The sequence below is a fragment of the Convolutriloba macropyga genome, chromosome 7, assembly GCF_964194025.1.
Source record: "Convolutriloba macropyga chromosome 7, txConMacr16.3, whole genome shotgun sequence".
NCBI lineage: Eukaryota > Metazoa > Xenacoelomorpha > Acoela > Convolutidae > Convolutriloba > Convolutriloba macropyga.
This window is the reverse complement of record NC_134474.1, coordinates 38929181-38947504: the sequence shown is the minus strand read 5'-3', so window position 1 is coordinate 38947504 and position 18324 is coordinate 38929181. Positions and strand designations below refer to the sequence as shown.

The following is an 18324-nucleotide window of genomic DNA, read 5'->3' as shown; positions in this document are numbered from 1 at the left end:
TTACGCGCCAGTTGCATTTGGATCTCAGTTGTTTAACACCGCACAATTGAAATTTTCAACATATTACAAAGAATTCCTCGGACTGTACTATGCATTAGACGAATTTTCGCATTACATTTGGAGTTCAACACAGCCAGTTTTAGTTCTGACGGATAATATCAGTCTCACACACTTCTTTCAATCAAAAACAATTCCGCCTTCAATTTGGAACTTTTTGGATCGAGTTCTGTCATTTAACATAGTAATTGCACATATACCTGGAAAAGCTAATTATGCAGCCGATTTTTTGTCAAGAGTACAAACGGAAAAGTCAGCAAGTTTAACTCTTAAGCACGTTAATCAAATACCAGTTAAAGAGATTCAAGTTGAAAGCGAAGCAAAATCTCCCGATGTAATGATTACAAACATCAACGCTTTAAGTGAAGATTTACCTTCTGAGACCGACAATACATATATGATTTCGAAATTAGAAGCCTTGGGTCTCTACGAAACCTATTTGGAACGCAAACAGAGGAATCAGAACGATATAAACGAACTTTGGAAGCTGTCAAGAGCAGAAGTTAACCAAGTCCAATTACCGAGTTCAGAAGATGTTCTGAGTGATTTGCTCCAGAAACAAGATAGTTTGGATCTTACAAGAGAGCAATCGCGCGACGAAGATATTTCCCAAGTCATTGAATGGAAAAACAGCGGATTACCAAGCGATTTGAAGTATGCCTCAACTCGATTGAAGAAATACGCAAAACAATTCGACAGATTGAAACTAGAAAACAATGTTTTGTATAGACTGTTCTACGATGATACTGGAAAAATCCTCCACCAACAAATTTGCCTTCCAAAGCACCTTTGGAAAGAAGTAATCTACAGGCTACATAATTCACCAACCGCCGGACATCTGGGAATACTTCGCACAATCCAAGAATTTCGAAAACGTTTCTACTACCCAGGATTTACTGAACATTTCATCGATTTTATCAAAAATTGCATGACGTGCCTACAACTAAAACGCTATCCAAATAAGCAACTTAGACCACCACTTCAGCCAGTTTCTTCGCTGCAGTCTTATCCAGGAGAAATGATGCAAATTGATCTTGTGCAACAAAATGGACCCATTTTCAAATATGTTCTAAGTGGAATTGATGTGTTTACAAAGTACCTATTCGCAGTGCCACTTACAAATGGAAGTGCAGATACAGTAGCCAGAGAGCTCGTCAAAATTTTCTTTCAACACAGCTACCTTCCAAAAACACTTCTTAGCGACTTAGGAACAACTTTCACATCGTCACTCATGGCCGAACTTGCGAGACTTTTAGAAGTCAAGTTAAAACATGCAACGTTAAAACACCCACAAACAATCGGTGTAGTAGAACGCTCGCATGATCCACTGAAAAGAATTCTGAAGCTTAACACCAGTGAACAGTGGAACGATTGGCACAAATATGTTCCTTTAGCAACTTTCATCCACAACACGTCATACCACTCTTCAATTAATTGTTGTCCAACAACTCTGTTTCACGGACGTGAACCCGTAAAACCACTTGACCTCCGATTTTCCCGAAAAGGAATGGAAGCCTGTGAAGTCAACTCTGATTACGTACTAGCACTACAGGACGCTTTGTTACAAAAGTTTGGAGAAAACAAACAAAAACTCCTGGATTCTTATCAACGATATAGGAATTATTACGATCAAAAGTCAGCAGCTCAACCACTCAGAAAACACACACATTGTCTACTTCTTAATCCTAGATTGACAACACAAAGGGACTTCACCCAGAAATCAGTTCAAACCTGGCTACCTCTTTACAGAGTAGAACAAGTCCTTACAAATTCAAACTATATCATTCGTAGAGTCGGAACAAATTATACTCAGTGCGTTCACAGAATACGCCTACGTCCACTAAAATTGGAAAACCCACCCGAAGATTTGGAGAACGTTAACCCAGAAAACTTCGAAGCCGATCCATCACGACGAACAACACGAAATGAACCAGAATTGTTCGATGACTACATCCCAAACTTGATTGAAGATAATCAAAGAGCAGCGTTCTTAGCACAAAATCAAAAGCCACCTGCCATGATAAAACTCTCAGTAGTCCCAGTAGCAGCCCCTGTGCCAATTGCAGCACCCCCAGCTGTCCATGCACCACCACCAGCACCAATAATCCCTCCAAGACCAGGAATTCTTCCTCCACCGATAAATTACCCTTCACCTCAAAACTCGCCCCACAACACTCCGAGTTCTAGTGAACAAAACAGTCCAGTCGATTTAAACGCACCACAACAATTTAATCTCCCACCTAGCCCCCCAGAACCCGCCGAAGCGCACCAATCACAGTCACAAAAAGAATTACAGCCTGAAAGCGAACCTGGCCCAAGTGAACGCCGTCAAAAGAAAATAAATTTTTCGCACACCCGAAAAATACGTACCTACGAAACTTGGCATCCACCTGCTCGATTGACCGATATGTTCAAAGACCCACCATTGCCTGAATCACCATCTCAGCCATCAATCTTAACGAGAGCAGAAAAGCGACAAATTTTTACTGAAGCAGCACAGAGATTAAGAAGAGACCCAACATCATCACGAGAAACAAAACTTGACCAAGTACGAGCTAGCATTCAACGCTATCAACAATCAACCCCAGAACCCCCAGCTCGAAACACAAGAAGCCAAACAAAACAGAGAAACAGCGGAAAACCTGGAAGTTTAAATTCTTTGCTACTACGAATCACAGCTCAATTTATCAAACTTCGAGGGAATATTCTTCATTCGTACAACTCGATAGTGAACTGCGTGTCCTCCGATATGCTAATGAGTAAAGGTCTAGCAAAAATGATTGCTCAAATGTACCCCTCTATGCGAGAAATCGGAAAAAACCAGCCAAAATTCCCAGTGGGAACAGTTATCCCTTATTTCGATTCCTATACAAATCGTTAATTTTCAATATAGTAACCAAGGAGCAGGAAAACGATCACCCATCGTATTACGCTATCAACAAAGCCCTAACAACTCTGAGAGAGGCAGTCCAAGCATGCGGCATACGAACGATAAGTTTGCCAAAATTAGAGTTCTCCAATAATCAACTCGAAAAATCAAGCATTTTGCGTCAACTTTATGAGATTTTCGGACCACTGAACATGAAAATCCACCTTTACAATTACTGAAAGCTTTGCTCACATTCCCTACAACGACAATTTGACCCCTAGAAAGCCCCAAAATACCTACAAGTCACCGTCGGAGCGGACTAAAGTTTTAGAACGATTCCAGAATTCAGCTCTCGCTTTGCGCAAAAAGCAAGTGTCCCGCACTCATTGACCCGATTTGTCTAAAAATTGGCCAATACAGTCCCCACAAACCGTGCTTCAAAATGAACTAATCTCGTCCCTACTCAAAAATGCATAGTTTCGAAGATAATGACACAAAAGGTCGAAAAATGCTGAAAATTCCGAGTTTTGACGGCACCGATCCGCGCCTCCGTGATTGGAACCTCCAAACCAAAAACTGTCGACGTTTAACTAGGCACACCAAGTCTTTGTACCCAGAACTGAATCTTAGGATGCTCAGAACAAGCCTAATACGCGAAGTGCCCGAGATCTGACTACCCGAAGTCACGAAAAATCGACCTCGAAAAATAGCCAAATTTTGGCATATTTGCCACCAAAAGTCGAACTTAACGAACCGACTGTCAAAAATTAGCTCCACCATGTTTGATGATGACCTATGGTGATACTTTTGAAGCATTGAAACCAACCCTAGCGAGATGGCAAGACCCAGAAAAATTAACGAGAAGCTCAAAAATTTTCAAGCACCGAAAACACGAAAATCTTTAAAAACCACCTTTTTATGAACGGGGCATCGGAGCGACTCAAAAATTGGTTCAAATCGTCGATATGATTGTTAGTAACAACTTGTATAGAATGGATTTCCAATATCGGTTTCATTCCGACGATATGACTTTTCAAACAAAAAAGGCGATATTGAACAAAAAAGGCCAAAATGAACATGCTTCTTTAACTAAGTCAGGCAACCGATACACTTGCATTTATTGGCCTCTAAACGTTCTACAGCATGCGTACATAAGCCTTACATAAACAATTCATGCTGTTCACAGTATGGTTAATGTCTGTCATTTTTCAATCAAAGAGAACTTTTTTGAATGAAAACACGAAAATATGAGTTCAACTTACTTGTCAACTAAACTCGGCCTTTCGTCTGGCAAACTGATTGAAGAACTCGGTAACTTCCTTGGGCCACACTTGAAGCTCGTCTTCCGACACATCACGTAAAACGGTACTGTACACCTCATCGCTTTTCCCAAGTTTCGCTTGTATCTTCTCCTTCTTCGACAAGGGCCTCTTAGGTGCTTCTAGACTATTTGCTAAATCGTAACCATATGTTACGAAAGTTTTGACATGTGTTGTTATGTCGGCCTCCTTGACGGTCACTGGGAACACGGACTGACACTCTTTGACTGATCTTCGGTAATCGCGAACGAGGAGAAGTCTTAAAAAATAATCCAATCCATGAAGTCGAATTTCCTTCGCCGCCAATCCTTTGTTGAATCCATAACACAATCTGTTGATCACATGCCTCCCTCGATCTGCATCAAATATCGTTCCAATCGCCTCGTAACCTGACACTATCGACCATACCAGCTCGTTCTTTCTATTACGTTTCGCCTCTGTCAACACCGCATGAACTGCACAACTTGGCTGCACGATTACGTCCTCAGGTTCAGCGAGGTGGTAGAAGTACCGGACTTTGGATTTTCGTTTTGTACCACTCGAACAAGCCGCATCACTAATGACCCCATCAAGGATGAAGTCACGCAGTTTCGTCCATTTATCTTGTTTAAACAGCTCCACCCCTGCTTCGATCTTGTTACAAATTATCCACATCTGGGACCCTCCAATGACCTTAGCAATTGACTCGCCACCTCCCCACTCGATGTGGCCCACAGTCACCCATTCTCCCAGCTTTGCAATGCTACCACGGCTAGTGATCTTAAGGTTCGGATGCTCAGGAAACACAATGTCTTTCGAATCCTCAGCAAATGAGAATGACAACGTTCGAGATCCTGGAAATCCAAAATCGTCTCCATTGTTCGTCATCAGTCCGGCACATTTCAGCTTCGTTACCAAATCTTCAATCACGCAATCGCCATCGTTGTACAACTCCATGGCTTTTGGGCTCCACCGGTACACAACATTTGCGGCTGCTCCGCGCAGAAAGAAGCTTTCCCTTGGAAACTCCTGATTGAACACCCACTCATTTAGTTGGGGTAACGGCGCAAACCCCAATTTTTCCAGCTCCTTTTTACGTGCCATTTCCAGGATGTCAGCAGGTCGATACAAACTATAGTCTTTAGAACTCATTATCGCTCTGAAAAAGTTCATGCTGAAGACATAAATCAAGCGAAAAACACACATGCTGAAATATAACTACACATGCACTAAAAGAACACAAGACAAACAGAAATGAATAACTCCATTTTGAGACATCATGCAGCTTAACGGTCGTCTCAATTGTTCTAAGTAAACATGAAGAAAGCAAAACAGAGCAGAAGCACGTGTTAAATTAGCCTCTTAAACGAAACAATAACTTATCATCAACAAGCAACTCTAAAATCTACATCACATTATAAATAACCTTGTCTCTGCTAGACAATTCAATTGTCTCAACTGAATTGACTGACTTGTATACGCGCTTTTGACATCTACGAAAGTCTACGATCTTCTAAAGACTCGAAAAACGGATTCAAAACTGAGACGTGACCTGAACTTCAAAAATTGAATCTCCTAATCTAAACTGAACTGCAAATATAAAATCCTTGATTTCCCTTCGACATTGACAATTATCGATTTTGTCGTACACTTCGATTGTACAAAGCAACCCACATGCACAACAAAACGAACAGGAACAAAATCGGTAACATCATTATGATGTCCCCATCCGAATCTGACACCTCTTCTGAGGTTGAGATATCCAACTCATTCTCAACACCGCAAAGCCGGGAACGTTGTGCTGACCAAACGTTTGTCCCGACAACAGTAGAACCATTTGGGCAACACATTATCACTGCCCTTGCGAAAGCAACGCTGAAACACATTTGGACCTGAAAAACTCGAATAATATCAGACCGAGTTGAGTTTTTCTGCCATTTGGAGTTTGAACTTTCTAAAACGACGAAAAGGACAATTAACATTACACAGCCTCCATATTGGGACACCTACTTCACAAGCTTCAAAACGGTATTCGACATCACAAAATTGATAGTCAACAAGAATCTTATACCAAAATTGGCGAATGACAAATATATATATATTTATATATTTACCAAGTTAACAAAATTCCAAAACAACTTTTAAATCTTCACTTTCGTTATTTCAAACTTGGAGTTCAGGTCATCTTATTAAATCAGTATGATTCTTTCGCCTCGACTAAACAGCTTATTTCTTCTTTACTCGTTTACCTCCCTTTTCGAGACAACAGAATATGATGCTTTGAATAAAGGAATCTTATTTCACAAAGAATCCAAAATCCTGCTTGCCGAAAAATTCGTCAATGTACAATTTCTCATTCCTTTTCCGAAGTATAACTTTACAATGAAGACTCAAGTAGAGGATATGCTAGCTAAATTGGCCGAAATGTGGAGCCAGCCATCAGCCGAATGCCCGCTAGATTTTTCTCAACCTTTCAATTCTTCACATAAACCGTTCAATCTAAATTGGATGCTGGCCAAAATTCAGAATGAAACAAATGCAGCACAACAAGAAGTCGAACATATGCGAAACATAACAGCAAAATTCCTTTCGAACGATGAAAACGACGAAAAACGGAACCAAAAATCGCAACAACAATCGACCGAAATCAACAACCGCGAGAAACGAGGTGCACCAGTAGTAGCAGCAGCTGCAGTAGCTGGAATAGCATTGTTCGGAGCCAGCGGAATAATTATGGGAGGATCAAGTGAATGCGGTTTCCTTGGAGTTTTTGGAAATTGTCAAAATACAGGACGGAAAAACGCAGAAAATATAGAAAAACTTAGCGAATACGCAAATCAGCTCACTGACTACGTCTTAGAAATTGAACAATCGAGCAATGAAAAATTCTTTTTAATTTCCAACGAAATAGCTGAAATAGCGAAAATTCAAAAGGAAATGCAAGAAAATCAAAACAAAAACTGGAAAATCGTTCAGCAGCAATTTGAAATCTTTCAAAACAACTTTCATGTTTTACGAGATTGTACTCAAATGCTGTTCTCGAACCAACAACTCAATTTTAACTTTGACACAGCCGCTTCTTTGTTGAATATTTTGTATGCAGACGTCAAAAGTTACCGTTCAGCTTTATACGCCTATAGCATAAATTTACTCAACTCAATTCCAATTTTGTTAGATAAAAGACTCCCAATGTCTCTAGTACCTCGCGAATCATTAATTGCAGTTCTCGATTCAGTACATGACGCGCAAAAATATTCAACTGATAAACTATCGTTAGCGATACCGATGAAAGACCTGATGTCCTATTACGATGCGAGATTACTCATCGAAATCTCAACAGTAAAACAAGGACTTCTCCTAACTTTAGCAATCCCATTAGCGTCACGAACAACAACATTTACAGTCTACAGTGCACATCTAGTCCCAATGCCACAACCGGATCCCTCTGAAGCTTTAGAATGGGTCATCGAAGGCTCATACCTAGCAATTTCACAGGATTCAATGGAAACTACAACACTCACACAGACACAACTAGACAATTGCATTGGATCATCAACGTACCGAATATGCCACGAAACAATGGAAACCCATTTGTCACAGTCCTCGTGTCTCGCAACACTCTACTACCAAGACCCAATAGTTGCATTAGCCGTATGCGAACAAAGAAAAATCCTTCTCCCGATCCCAGAAAAGGCAACCAATCTCGGATTTGGAATTTGGCTAATTACAAGCGCAAGACATTTTAAGTGGAGACAACATATAATCAGTGGAACAGAAAGCACAGCAAAAGAGAATAAAGATGGATGTAAGATATGCCTTATAACTCTCCAATGCGGAGAACAACTTATAAGCAAGCATATCAAAATACGTTCCGACTTGTCCAGTTGTTCAACAATACCAGCAGTTCAAATCGATGTGAAACTAGATGATCCACTTCAGAAGTTAATCTCGACTGTGCCAGATTTAGATCAATTACCTTACTATAAATCAAAAGCTGACGCAAATATAGCCCTCTTCCAACAAATGAAGCTCGAGTTAACAATGATGTCTGTCGACAACCTTCGACAAGAAGACTACGACAAAATCGCCGAACCAATTGTCCACAAAATGCAACTGCTAAAACCAACGCTTATTGAGAAACTTGACTCATATGTTCCGATAAAAGTTTCACTATCACTAACCGTCTTTGTCTTTATCGGAAATCTCCTCCTCCACATTCTAGTTATGTACCTCTATCATAAATTTCAATTTATACGGAATCTGACACCGAAATTTCTCAAATCCCCTGAGAGCAAAATTCCTATCAAACAAGTTGTGTCAGTAGCTAAGGATCAATTCCCACTGGTACAATCAATGGACCACAAGCTAAAGAACAAAATGACGTTCATAAATGAATCTACAACGGACGAAGAAACAATTCCCAACATAGACCGGCGATTAACCAAAGTTGAATCTTTGGTTTACTCTCATCCACTCCTACTGATCGAACAAGAGAAGCAAAAAGACACCACAGACCAAAAAGCGATCATCCTATCTCAATCACAGTTTTCCCTCAACACCAATGATAATCCTAACGATAACCAACATTCAATTTATGGCTCTACCCCGAATCTTCAGCAACAACAACCTCCACATACCAATGCGACAACAACACAAATTCCAACCAACACTTCAAAAACAACTTAAGGGTGGCTCCTTACAATAGATAGGAAAACAAGAAAATCCAAGGAAAACTGAAAAAAAACCTATTAATCTCGTTTAAATTTATATACATAAATTTTATCCAAAGGAGGGCAGTGTAACGTCCCTAAACAGTCCGTTATATATTTATATTCATATCTAGTGCTATAATTTTCTTTTAAGTCTATATCTTTCCATATATGAAACTCTTATATTACCATATTTATTACCATATTTGGACCGAGAAGTTTGTCATCATCATATATATATTTGCCTAAACTACCATATTTGGACCAGGAAGTTTGTTACCATCATAAATATTTGTTACTTGCATAAAACCAATAACCAAACCAGAAGAAACCGGATACAAGTTGATGTAGCTTTGATCATGATCTATATAACAACCTCTTTAAACAATGCCTTAGTTGGAATTTCTTGTATATTTGCTAAAATATGTTTATCAAAATGTAAAACCAGATTTAGAGGAACGAATTACTACTCTGAAATTAAGTCAGTTTTTCTTATGCATTCTTTTCAACCTTTCGAGAGTGAGTTTTAGATTGTCGGCCCTGCTCCGGAGGAAAACCTTGGCCTATAAAATCGTAAATTCATATTCAAGCTTAGTTTAAAAGGCATTTGAAAAACCAACTAGATCAAGGAATTTTAAATAGCACCTCACATGAATCTAACTAAAAAAACTCTTCTTTTTTTCTGTTTCAACTCCGATTTGCGTCAAGCGTATTAATGGCCGCTACTTTCCGACAACTTTCTGTCTATGTTTTTCTCTTGTTATTATTTGATCAAATTTCAAAACTACAGCCGTTTGCTTTTGTTACTTCCTCTCTGCTTGAAACTTGTGTGAATGAGATCTGTTTGTGCGTTTTTGATCAAATGTGCCAAATATGACTCAACTCGCTATTAAACTACTTTGCGCGCTCATTTGTATACTAAACGAGAATACAAATACTCCATTTGATACTCGAAGAACCATAATACTGAACTCTCAAAATTCACTATTGGAGTTCACTTCCTAATGTGCTCTGAAATATAAGTTCCTCTTTCTTGTCCATGATCTCGTTGATTACCATCAGGTGTAAACATTGTATTTCGCAGCTATTATTTGAAATCCAGTCGGCTTTGTTTTTACTCATTTTATCAATGACCAGCTTTTGCGATTGGTCTCTACCCTTAATTTTGAACTCTTTTGTGAATTTAGTCATGTGACAATCTGCCTATTTAGGAGGCTGTGCTGAAATTGAGCTCGCGATGCATGACGGGACTGTTCGTGATGTGGTATTTACTTCGTCAGCTAGTGGAATCATACTTGGATCGCCCCTGCTGGTGTCGGGGGGAGCGGGAGACTGCAATATTTACGTGACGGACTGTCAACAAGCCAAAGCCATGCACGCTTTTGCTGGACATTCGGGTGAGCATTTAAATAATGTGGAGTCACTTATATGACTGTGGTAGTAAGAGCTGGCATGCGACCATGAAATCTCGGGATCTTTTCAAACGGAAAAGATCCAATTCTCGAATGTCGTCATTTTTAATTCAAACAATTATTAATAGCCGCCGTCAGCCTCTCAACGGCTATTATTTGGACGCCCTCCTTTTTACAACTCGAAGAGGAGTAATGGTGATCTATTTTTACGACTCGAAGAGAAGTGTTGAAGAAGTCCTTTTTTAATCAATTTTATTGGATTGAATTTCAAAGCAGGAAATGAAACGCGTGAAAAAATTTGGAGTCGTTAGGTTGCTAAGCAAAATTGAAGAACGGAGCGAAAAGAGAGTCGTTGTTTGTTCTGGAGAGCACCACTGTTCCACTGTTTTGGAGAGAGGGAGAAATTGAGGTGTGAAAAAAGTTTTCTAAACGAGCGATTTTTTTTGTTCACACGCGGCTTTAAAAGTTTTTTTTTCCATTTTTTTCGGATAAAATTCGCTTATGAAATTTTATTAATTTGTGGTTCGTTTTGATCGACGTTTGAAGGTTTTTGGTTGTTAATTTTTTATGCTAATTCTCCTTTGCTAATTTTTAGGCGATTTTTGCCTACTGTTTTGTTTGACTGCTTTAAGTGAGATTTCAAAGCCTATTACTTCAGGAGTGCTTAGATACCAAGTGATTACACTTTCGTCGGTAGCAAACAATCGTTCGTTGTGAAATATGACAAAAATAGAGAAATTTTTAACTATTTTAGTTTTTGCAGTCTTTCATTTTTTCTTTGTTGTTCGAGCTTTTCTAGCTTTTCTATACTCTTCGTAGCTCAAAGGAACCTATCCTTGGCTTTGTGTACCTAAGTAATATTAAAAAATATGTTAGTTTTTTCTAGATTTTTAAGTTGTTTTTAATAGTTTCTTATGTTCTCATAGCTTCTCATGAGTGGTGTTATTATGTACGAATTATTTGATGGACTAGTTTTAATCTTCGACAATTGTTCGGCTATGTTTTTAAATCGGGGACTTCTATTTTTAGAGGATGTGTTTTAGAAGAAGTGAAATGCTGTACGTGAAAGATTTGCTTAGATCAATCTTCTGAAAAATCAAGTAGAGAAAGAAGTTAGAGTGGTTTTGTTCAAGCATAGCTGGAAATTGTGCCTTTGGAATCCTTTTTTGAGCTTTTGAAGCACATATGTTTTTCCAATTTTACCTCGTTGGCCGTTTTCAGCGATTTTTGGAAATTTCGTTTTTTTTCATGACATCCGTGGAGTTTTTTAGTTGAACTTAGCTTGAGTTCTTTTTGTTAAAAAAGGTTAAATTTAATAAAATTTTGCTCCGTTTTCGTTTATTTTTCGTATTTTCTGAATTGAAGTTTTCGCAATAGCTTTCCTTGTTCACTATTTAATATAGAGCTATTATATAGGTATTATGCTGTATTTTTAATATATTCAAAGTCAGCACTTCAAGGTTATACATGTACTTTTTTACTGAAGTAATTTTTGTTTTCTATCGGGGTTTTTGTTGTTCACCTTTTTGATTATTGATTAGCGTTTTTCGGTTTGGCTTTGTCTTGTTCATCGATCGACCAGCAGAATGGATTAAAGGTTCATGGAATAATTGTCGGGAGGTAGCTTCTAAACTTTTTTAAAGCAATTTTATAACATTTTGTTCTTTTTTCTTTTCCTGGGTTTTCTCTCTATGTTCTGCCGTGGCTGTTTTTTTATCAGATGGTAGTCATTTATCGAATAATGTCTCTATGTTTTACAACATTTTCTGTCAATATTTGTTTGGAATCGCAACTTTTGAAGAGTTTTTATCAGATTTTTTCCCAGCTATCAGTTTTGGCTTCACGCATGTTTTTAACTTCCTGAGTTATTTGATAGGCTCATTTCATTTAGTGAGGGGATGGCTAGGTCCTTAGTGAAGGACTGCTTCCTGTCGGTTCCGGAGGCTTCCGGCTATTTGTTTTGCTTTACCTTACGGTCACGTTTTTTGTTCTAAATAAGTAACGATTTTCACGTTTGACTTGTGACTTACATCACTCACTGTTTCAACTGAATGAATTTTTTTCTTTCACGCATTGAATTATGCGGTGTAGTGAATACGGTCAATGTCGAAAGCTGACATTGCTTGCTGACATGAGTATTAAGCTTAATCGCCTTCGGTTTAGAAGATCAATTGAGTAAAGTTTTAGAGTATAACTGATACAAGCCGAATTGGAACACTTTCTAAAACTTAGGAAACAGTTCTCAATTTTGTCTTTTTTTCTTTTCTATGCCAATCCCGATGTGTTCCAGGCGCATCAACGGCGGCTATTTTCCAACAATTTGCCGGCTGTGTTTTAAGTCCTGTGGTCTTTTTTATTCAATTTTTTTACTTGACCGATTTTTCGTCTGACCCTGTTGACTTTTCGACCGCAAAACGGGATAGAAACAGGTAACACCCGGAGGACATTAAGGGCTCTTGAGCCATTCGGCTTGCTGGACTCTAAATTTCAATTCGTCGAAACTATTTTGGAGACATACTTTCCTAACTAACAGTTTAAAAAGGTCATAGTTTTTTGTGAAGTCATCAAAGTGCAATTAATGATTTTTATGACTTTTGGACACTGTCTGTGTTCGAACACCGGTGATTTTTTTTAGTTTTGCCCGTTTTTGTATTTCTTTTGTTCTGTTTGTTAGTTTTTTTTAAAATTAATGGTCTCCTTAGAACATTGATGGGCGTAATAGAAGCAATGGTTTTAATTCATATCTGAAGGTTTGAACTGCTTTGTCTCAATATATTGTCAAACAATATTACCGATTTTTGTGTCTGGTCAAGTTTTGTAGTACTTTTTATTTTAACTTTTTCGCAAAAATAACAGTTTTCATCGATTCCTAATGAAGCATAAATGAATCTAATTCATTGAAATTCTTAGTAGTGTTTTTCATGATTTCGTCAATGTCTGTTCCAAAATTATCAATTTTAATATAGCGTGTATTTGTTCTTTTTGTCGTCTCTTCACTGGATCGTAGTTGTGACAGGTCTCATGGGTTGTTACAGATTTAATCAAATTAATATGATTTCATGACTTTGACACAAATTGTGTTCAAAAAATAGCAGCCAAATTTTTGACCCATTTTAACCAATCAATTTAGGTTGCCTAATAAATTAGTTTCATTACTGACTAGTGTCACAAGTTGATAATGAGGAATACATCAATATAATTAATGACATGAGATCTCGCGGCCTTGTCGTTTCGTCTAAAAATATCAGTTCTCGATGACGTTTTAACATGGCCTGTTTTTCGTCAGTTTATCGGCGTCAGCTTTTAGCTATTGTTTTTTAATGACTCAGGTTTTTATTTAGGAATTTTCGAATCTTGCCTTTTTTTGTTTGTCCTTTTTTACCGAGTGGAAATGCTGATAGTTGTTTTATGACTTCTAAAGTTTTAGTTCTTGATTCGTGATTTTAGCATGTAGTTCTTGTGTTTTATTACTTGATTCCACTGATTTTCAAAATGATTGATATTCGCCAAATTTATCTGTTTTTGTCTCTTTTTGCATCGTCTTTTATTGATTTCCTCAAGTTTTTTGCGTTGTGTAATCATTCTTAGTGCACATATTGTCAAAGTTCATTTGAATTTTTTGTTATTGATTGTCTTTAAAACTATAGTTTCTGGAAAAGAAGATTTGTAATTGTTTTCAAGATTTTTTTGTTTTAAGCATATAGGATATTGTCTTGTTGACTGTCACAGTTTGCTGTTTTCAGCAAGATGTTGATTATCAATTCCATGTCATTAGATTATTCATTTCTGTGGATTGTAATTGAGTACTTGTCCCTCTGTTTTTTGATCGCTTTACCTTTTTTCGTTCCAATTAAGTCGCCACTTTCACGCTTGGTTTCTGACATTCCTCACTCTGTTTCACCGGAATGGAATTTAGAATTCATCCAACTCATTTATGCGAATTCGTTGAAGGCCAATAGGTGAAATCAATAGAAATAAGATAAACCAATAAAGCCTGAGTACTAAGACCTGATAGGCATTGAAAGCTAAGTTCCTTAGGGTATACTGCTGATTGTTTCTAGTATTCCGCTCATAGTCCTCCCATTTAGAGGGTTAACTCACCATGTTTATCAAATCTAATGAAACGCTGGGCCAATTTAGGACAGTTTTTAACACTTGGAATTAAATTAGGGGTGTTGGCAATTTCTCCGTTCATTAAGAACTCAAATTTGCTTATAGTTTACTGCTACTGATTTTTAGTATTACGCTTATAGTCTTCCAATTCAAGGGTGAATTCAACATGTTTATGGAATCTAATGAAACTGCTGTACAAAGTAGAACACTTCTGGGGGGATAGGCTGCTGTCTTCAATTTTGTTTGCTAATTTTTAATAGCCGCCCTCATCTTCTCAGCCGGCTATTATAGCGCTCCTTTTTTTTTTTACTTCGTCGAATAAAAAAATGTTTCGCTTTACCTCATTTTGCCGCCTTTTCAACATTTTGCGTGAAATCTTTTTGACTTCTCTAGGCTAGTTTCTCTCTTCTCTCATTCTGCTAAAAGTGATTTTGAACATCAGTTACTCAGCAAAGCAATTCAAAATGAACAGTCAGTATAAAAAATTGAAGTCAGAAATAGAAACGGGATAAACCCATAAAGCCCAATTTTAGATGCCCGCTATTTGAACGTCGGTCCTATAAGTATTAGTTACCTCTCTCTAATGCTGATTGTTATTGATAGTAGCCCCTGTAGCCTCTCTCTAAGAAACAAAAGTATGTTCAACTACGAAATGCCATCAAAATAAATCGGACTTAAAAAAATGTTTTTGTACGAAAATCTTTTTTTTTTCAATATCTTCTGTTATTTCAATCCCAGTCATGCTTATTGGAATCAACGGCGGCTATTTTCCGGCAATCTGCCGGGTATGTTTTAATTGGAAAGTCGGGTAGTGGGGTCGACCGCGGCTATTTCTCGGCAATTTGTCTGCTATGTTTAAAACACTGCTGGAACTATTAAGCCAGAAAGGAACGTTGAAAGCTAACGTTTTTAAACTTTAATGCCAGGAGTCAGAATTCTTGTCACGTTAAGATTGATTGAAGGTATTCTCTACAAATTTAGTGCTGCTTCTATCTGCTCCGATATGAAATGATAAAGGGAGTGTTCACGAAATGTGTTTATTTTTGGTGCACAAAATTTTGAATCCAAATTTGTAACTGGACTACGAAATTTTGGAAGCTAAGAGCTGTCGTCTGTTGTTATTCTCTAGCCGTGAGAAGTTTTCAGCTTGGGTTTTAACGCAAAACCTCTATAGGACTTCAACTAAATTGAGCTGTTTTATTACGTAGGTCCAATTCTGAGCCTGTTTTCCTATGGTACACACAATTTGTGCAGTGGATCGCAGGACAAGACAGTGCGTCTATGGGATATCCGGAGTGGCAAGTGCACACACGTCATCAACACCGACATTCCCTCTCTATCATGTTAGTTCAACATGTTATTAGTTTCCACAATACTCCAACGACAGTTAACATCAATACCCTACAGATAACCAACTTTCATATCTTCTGCCAATCACGTCCAAGCAAAAGCCAAATTAACTACAACCTTATTTTAGGACACTGGCGGGTTCGACTTATTGAAATTAATTAATTTTGAATTCGGTAGCATTTCAGTTTGGTCTGCAATTTTATTTCGAAAACCACTGTTGTAGCTTGAATGCAAATCAAGTCTGGACGGTTGACTTAATATCAGCAATCTTAATGAAACTGGACTTACTGTTAGAAGAAGGCTTAACTGTTATTAAAAGAAGGCTTGAATCTTAAATTATCACACTAAAAACTACACGTCACTAGTGAATAGTTTTTGATATTTTTTTCTAGGTAGCCTGAAAACTTTTACAATTTAAACCTTAGCTAAAATTTCGGGGAGAAAATACTAATTGCTCTCAAACGATGTTTGCAGTAATTATATTAGCCCTGTCGTCTTTCGTCTGGCGCGATTAACTTTTCGTCCTCAAAAATGAGATAAACAGGTAAAGCCGAGAGGGAATTAAGTGGCTGAACAGCGCTCTTAGAGCCCTGCATCTGACTAGTCTCTAAGTATGCGATTCACCGAACCCGTTGTTATTCACCGAAACACTACCCCCCCCCCCCCCCCTCGTTCACCCTTCTCCAACTTGCGATTTGAAACCGCCATAACTTTGAACTGAACGCAATTCTGGCTACTAACGAGCCAATGGGCGTTTGAAGATTAATTCTCCCGATGTTAGTCGATTATGTTTAATTTCTTATTCCTGCTTTTTTCCACAAAATTTTACGTTTGTTTTGATTGTTTTCAATAGCCGCATAGCGATAGCTGGCGCTATTATTGGCCTTCTCTTGTGTTTTTTTATTGCGTCGTCAAGATTTCTGTTAAGACCATATGACATCAAGACCACTTCAAATATTCTTTTTGTTAATTTGTTCATGCAATTTCAGCTGTTAGTGGAGCGAGTTTTTTTTTTGTTCATTCGCGTGATTAAGTTTTTGGTCAGAGGTGACTTACCTCACTCTCAAAAATGACTTCCTCGCTCTGAAATTGACTTTTATGAATCTAAATCAAAGAGATACGGTCAAGTGATTGTGTGTCACTCTAATGAAGGCTATTTGAGAACAGCTAATAGAAGCGGGAATAATTTATACAGATTCTGAATCAAAGTATAACATCAAATCTTTTTAACAATGCACATCTACAAAGCTATTGCGGCTATTTTCTGGCAATATGCCAGCTATATTTTGATTTTTGTCCCGTGGACTACAAATTATCTGAAAAAATTTCCGAATGCTAGTTTTTGTTTGTTTTCAAAGAAATTGCTTTGAATTGTATTTCGGGACTTGTGAAAATATTGACAACTCATTTGTCCAGGCTCACTTTGACAACTCATTTGTCCAGGCTCACTTCAAGTCCGGATTTTTTTTTTGTTTCAATCATTTTTTGTCAGGTGTGGGGGTGAAATCTTTTTCACGTGTATTGGATTGAGTTCCTTGCTCAAAATGTTATATGAACACATGAGGTATCACACTGCTATTGGAAAACAATTTGCACAAATTTATTCTCGCGATTACTTCTAATTCGGCTCAGGACTTCATAATTAGGGAAATTTTTTAAGTCATAAGGTAATCTTTAATATTTACTTTTGATTAATAGCAAAGCGATAGCAAGGCTACTATTGGTGTCATCTTCGTTTTTCGTTTAATCGGGCGTCTTTATTTTTGTTACGACCACTTTATCACGCTTCAAGAAAAAGTAAAAACTTTTCCGTTGCTTCACTACCATTCTGCAACTGAGTTTGTGTGCGTGATCTCTTTGTTACTGCTTTCTTTATAGTTTTTTTAGGTCAATTTTTGAGCTAAACTTTTAATCACACAAGACTTATCGAACTCAATAAAATGAATTCTGCGCTCAATTATTAACTCTTAATTGAGAGTTAATTCTCAATTGGATCGAAGGCACCCAAGCTCGATAAATATAAAGCTATGTTTATTGGGGGTCAACACTTTGAAATTTAATGTGAAAATAAGTATAATTAAATCATATTTTCAACTGTAGTTTTTTTCTTTGCCCTAGTGATTTTCTTAACAATGATGTCTCAGCGGTCTATTTGGCGTCTGTTGTCCGGCAGTTCAGGTTGTATCGGTTTTGTTCAGATACTGCTAGTCTACGAAATGATTGGTGCTACCTCCTGACAATCTGCTAGATTTGACTTAAAACTTTTTGTTGATGGGAAACTCGGAAATGGGCCTGCCATTGGTTTAATAATGCTGTTTCACAGTAAAGAAATTTATCCATTTGTTCTTGAACGAAGTTTGAAGTAATTGTCGTAAACCTGTCTCTCTGTGTGTGTTTGTGTGTGCGTGTGTTTGTGCGTATTTGTGTGCTCAATTTTTGCTTTTCTGTTTTTTAATTTTTCTTTCAGTCGCTTGAGTGATTTGATTTTCGCCGATTGAAACGGGATGACCTGGTTG

The 18324-nt window shown here is 37.8% G+C and overlaps 1 protein-coding gene across 3 annotated transcripts in view; it reads left to right on the top strand.

Moving 5' to 3' along the window:
* LOC142342849 (WD repeat-containing protein 47-like) overlaps positions 1-18324 on the top strand; it is a 50598-nt gene that overhangs the window by 28975 nt on the left and 3299 nt on the right. For all 3 annotated transcript variants that reach the window (XM_075394473.1, XM_075394472.1, XM_075394474.1), the window contains 2 exons: positions 10145-10330; positions 15667-15801. In XM_075394473.1, coding sequence (XP_075250588.1) covers positions 10145-10330; positions 15667-15801 — 321 coding nt within the window. The remainder of the gene's footprint in view (positions 1-10144; positions 10331-15666; positions 15802-18324) is intronic.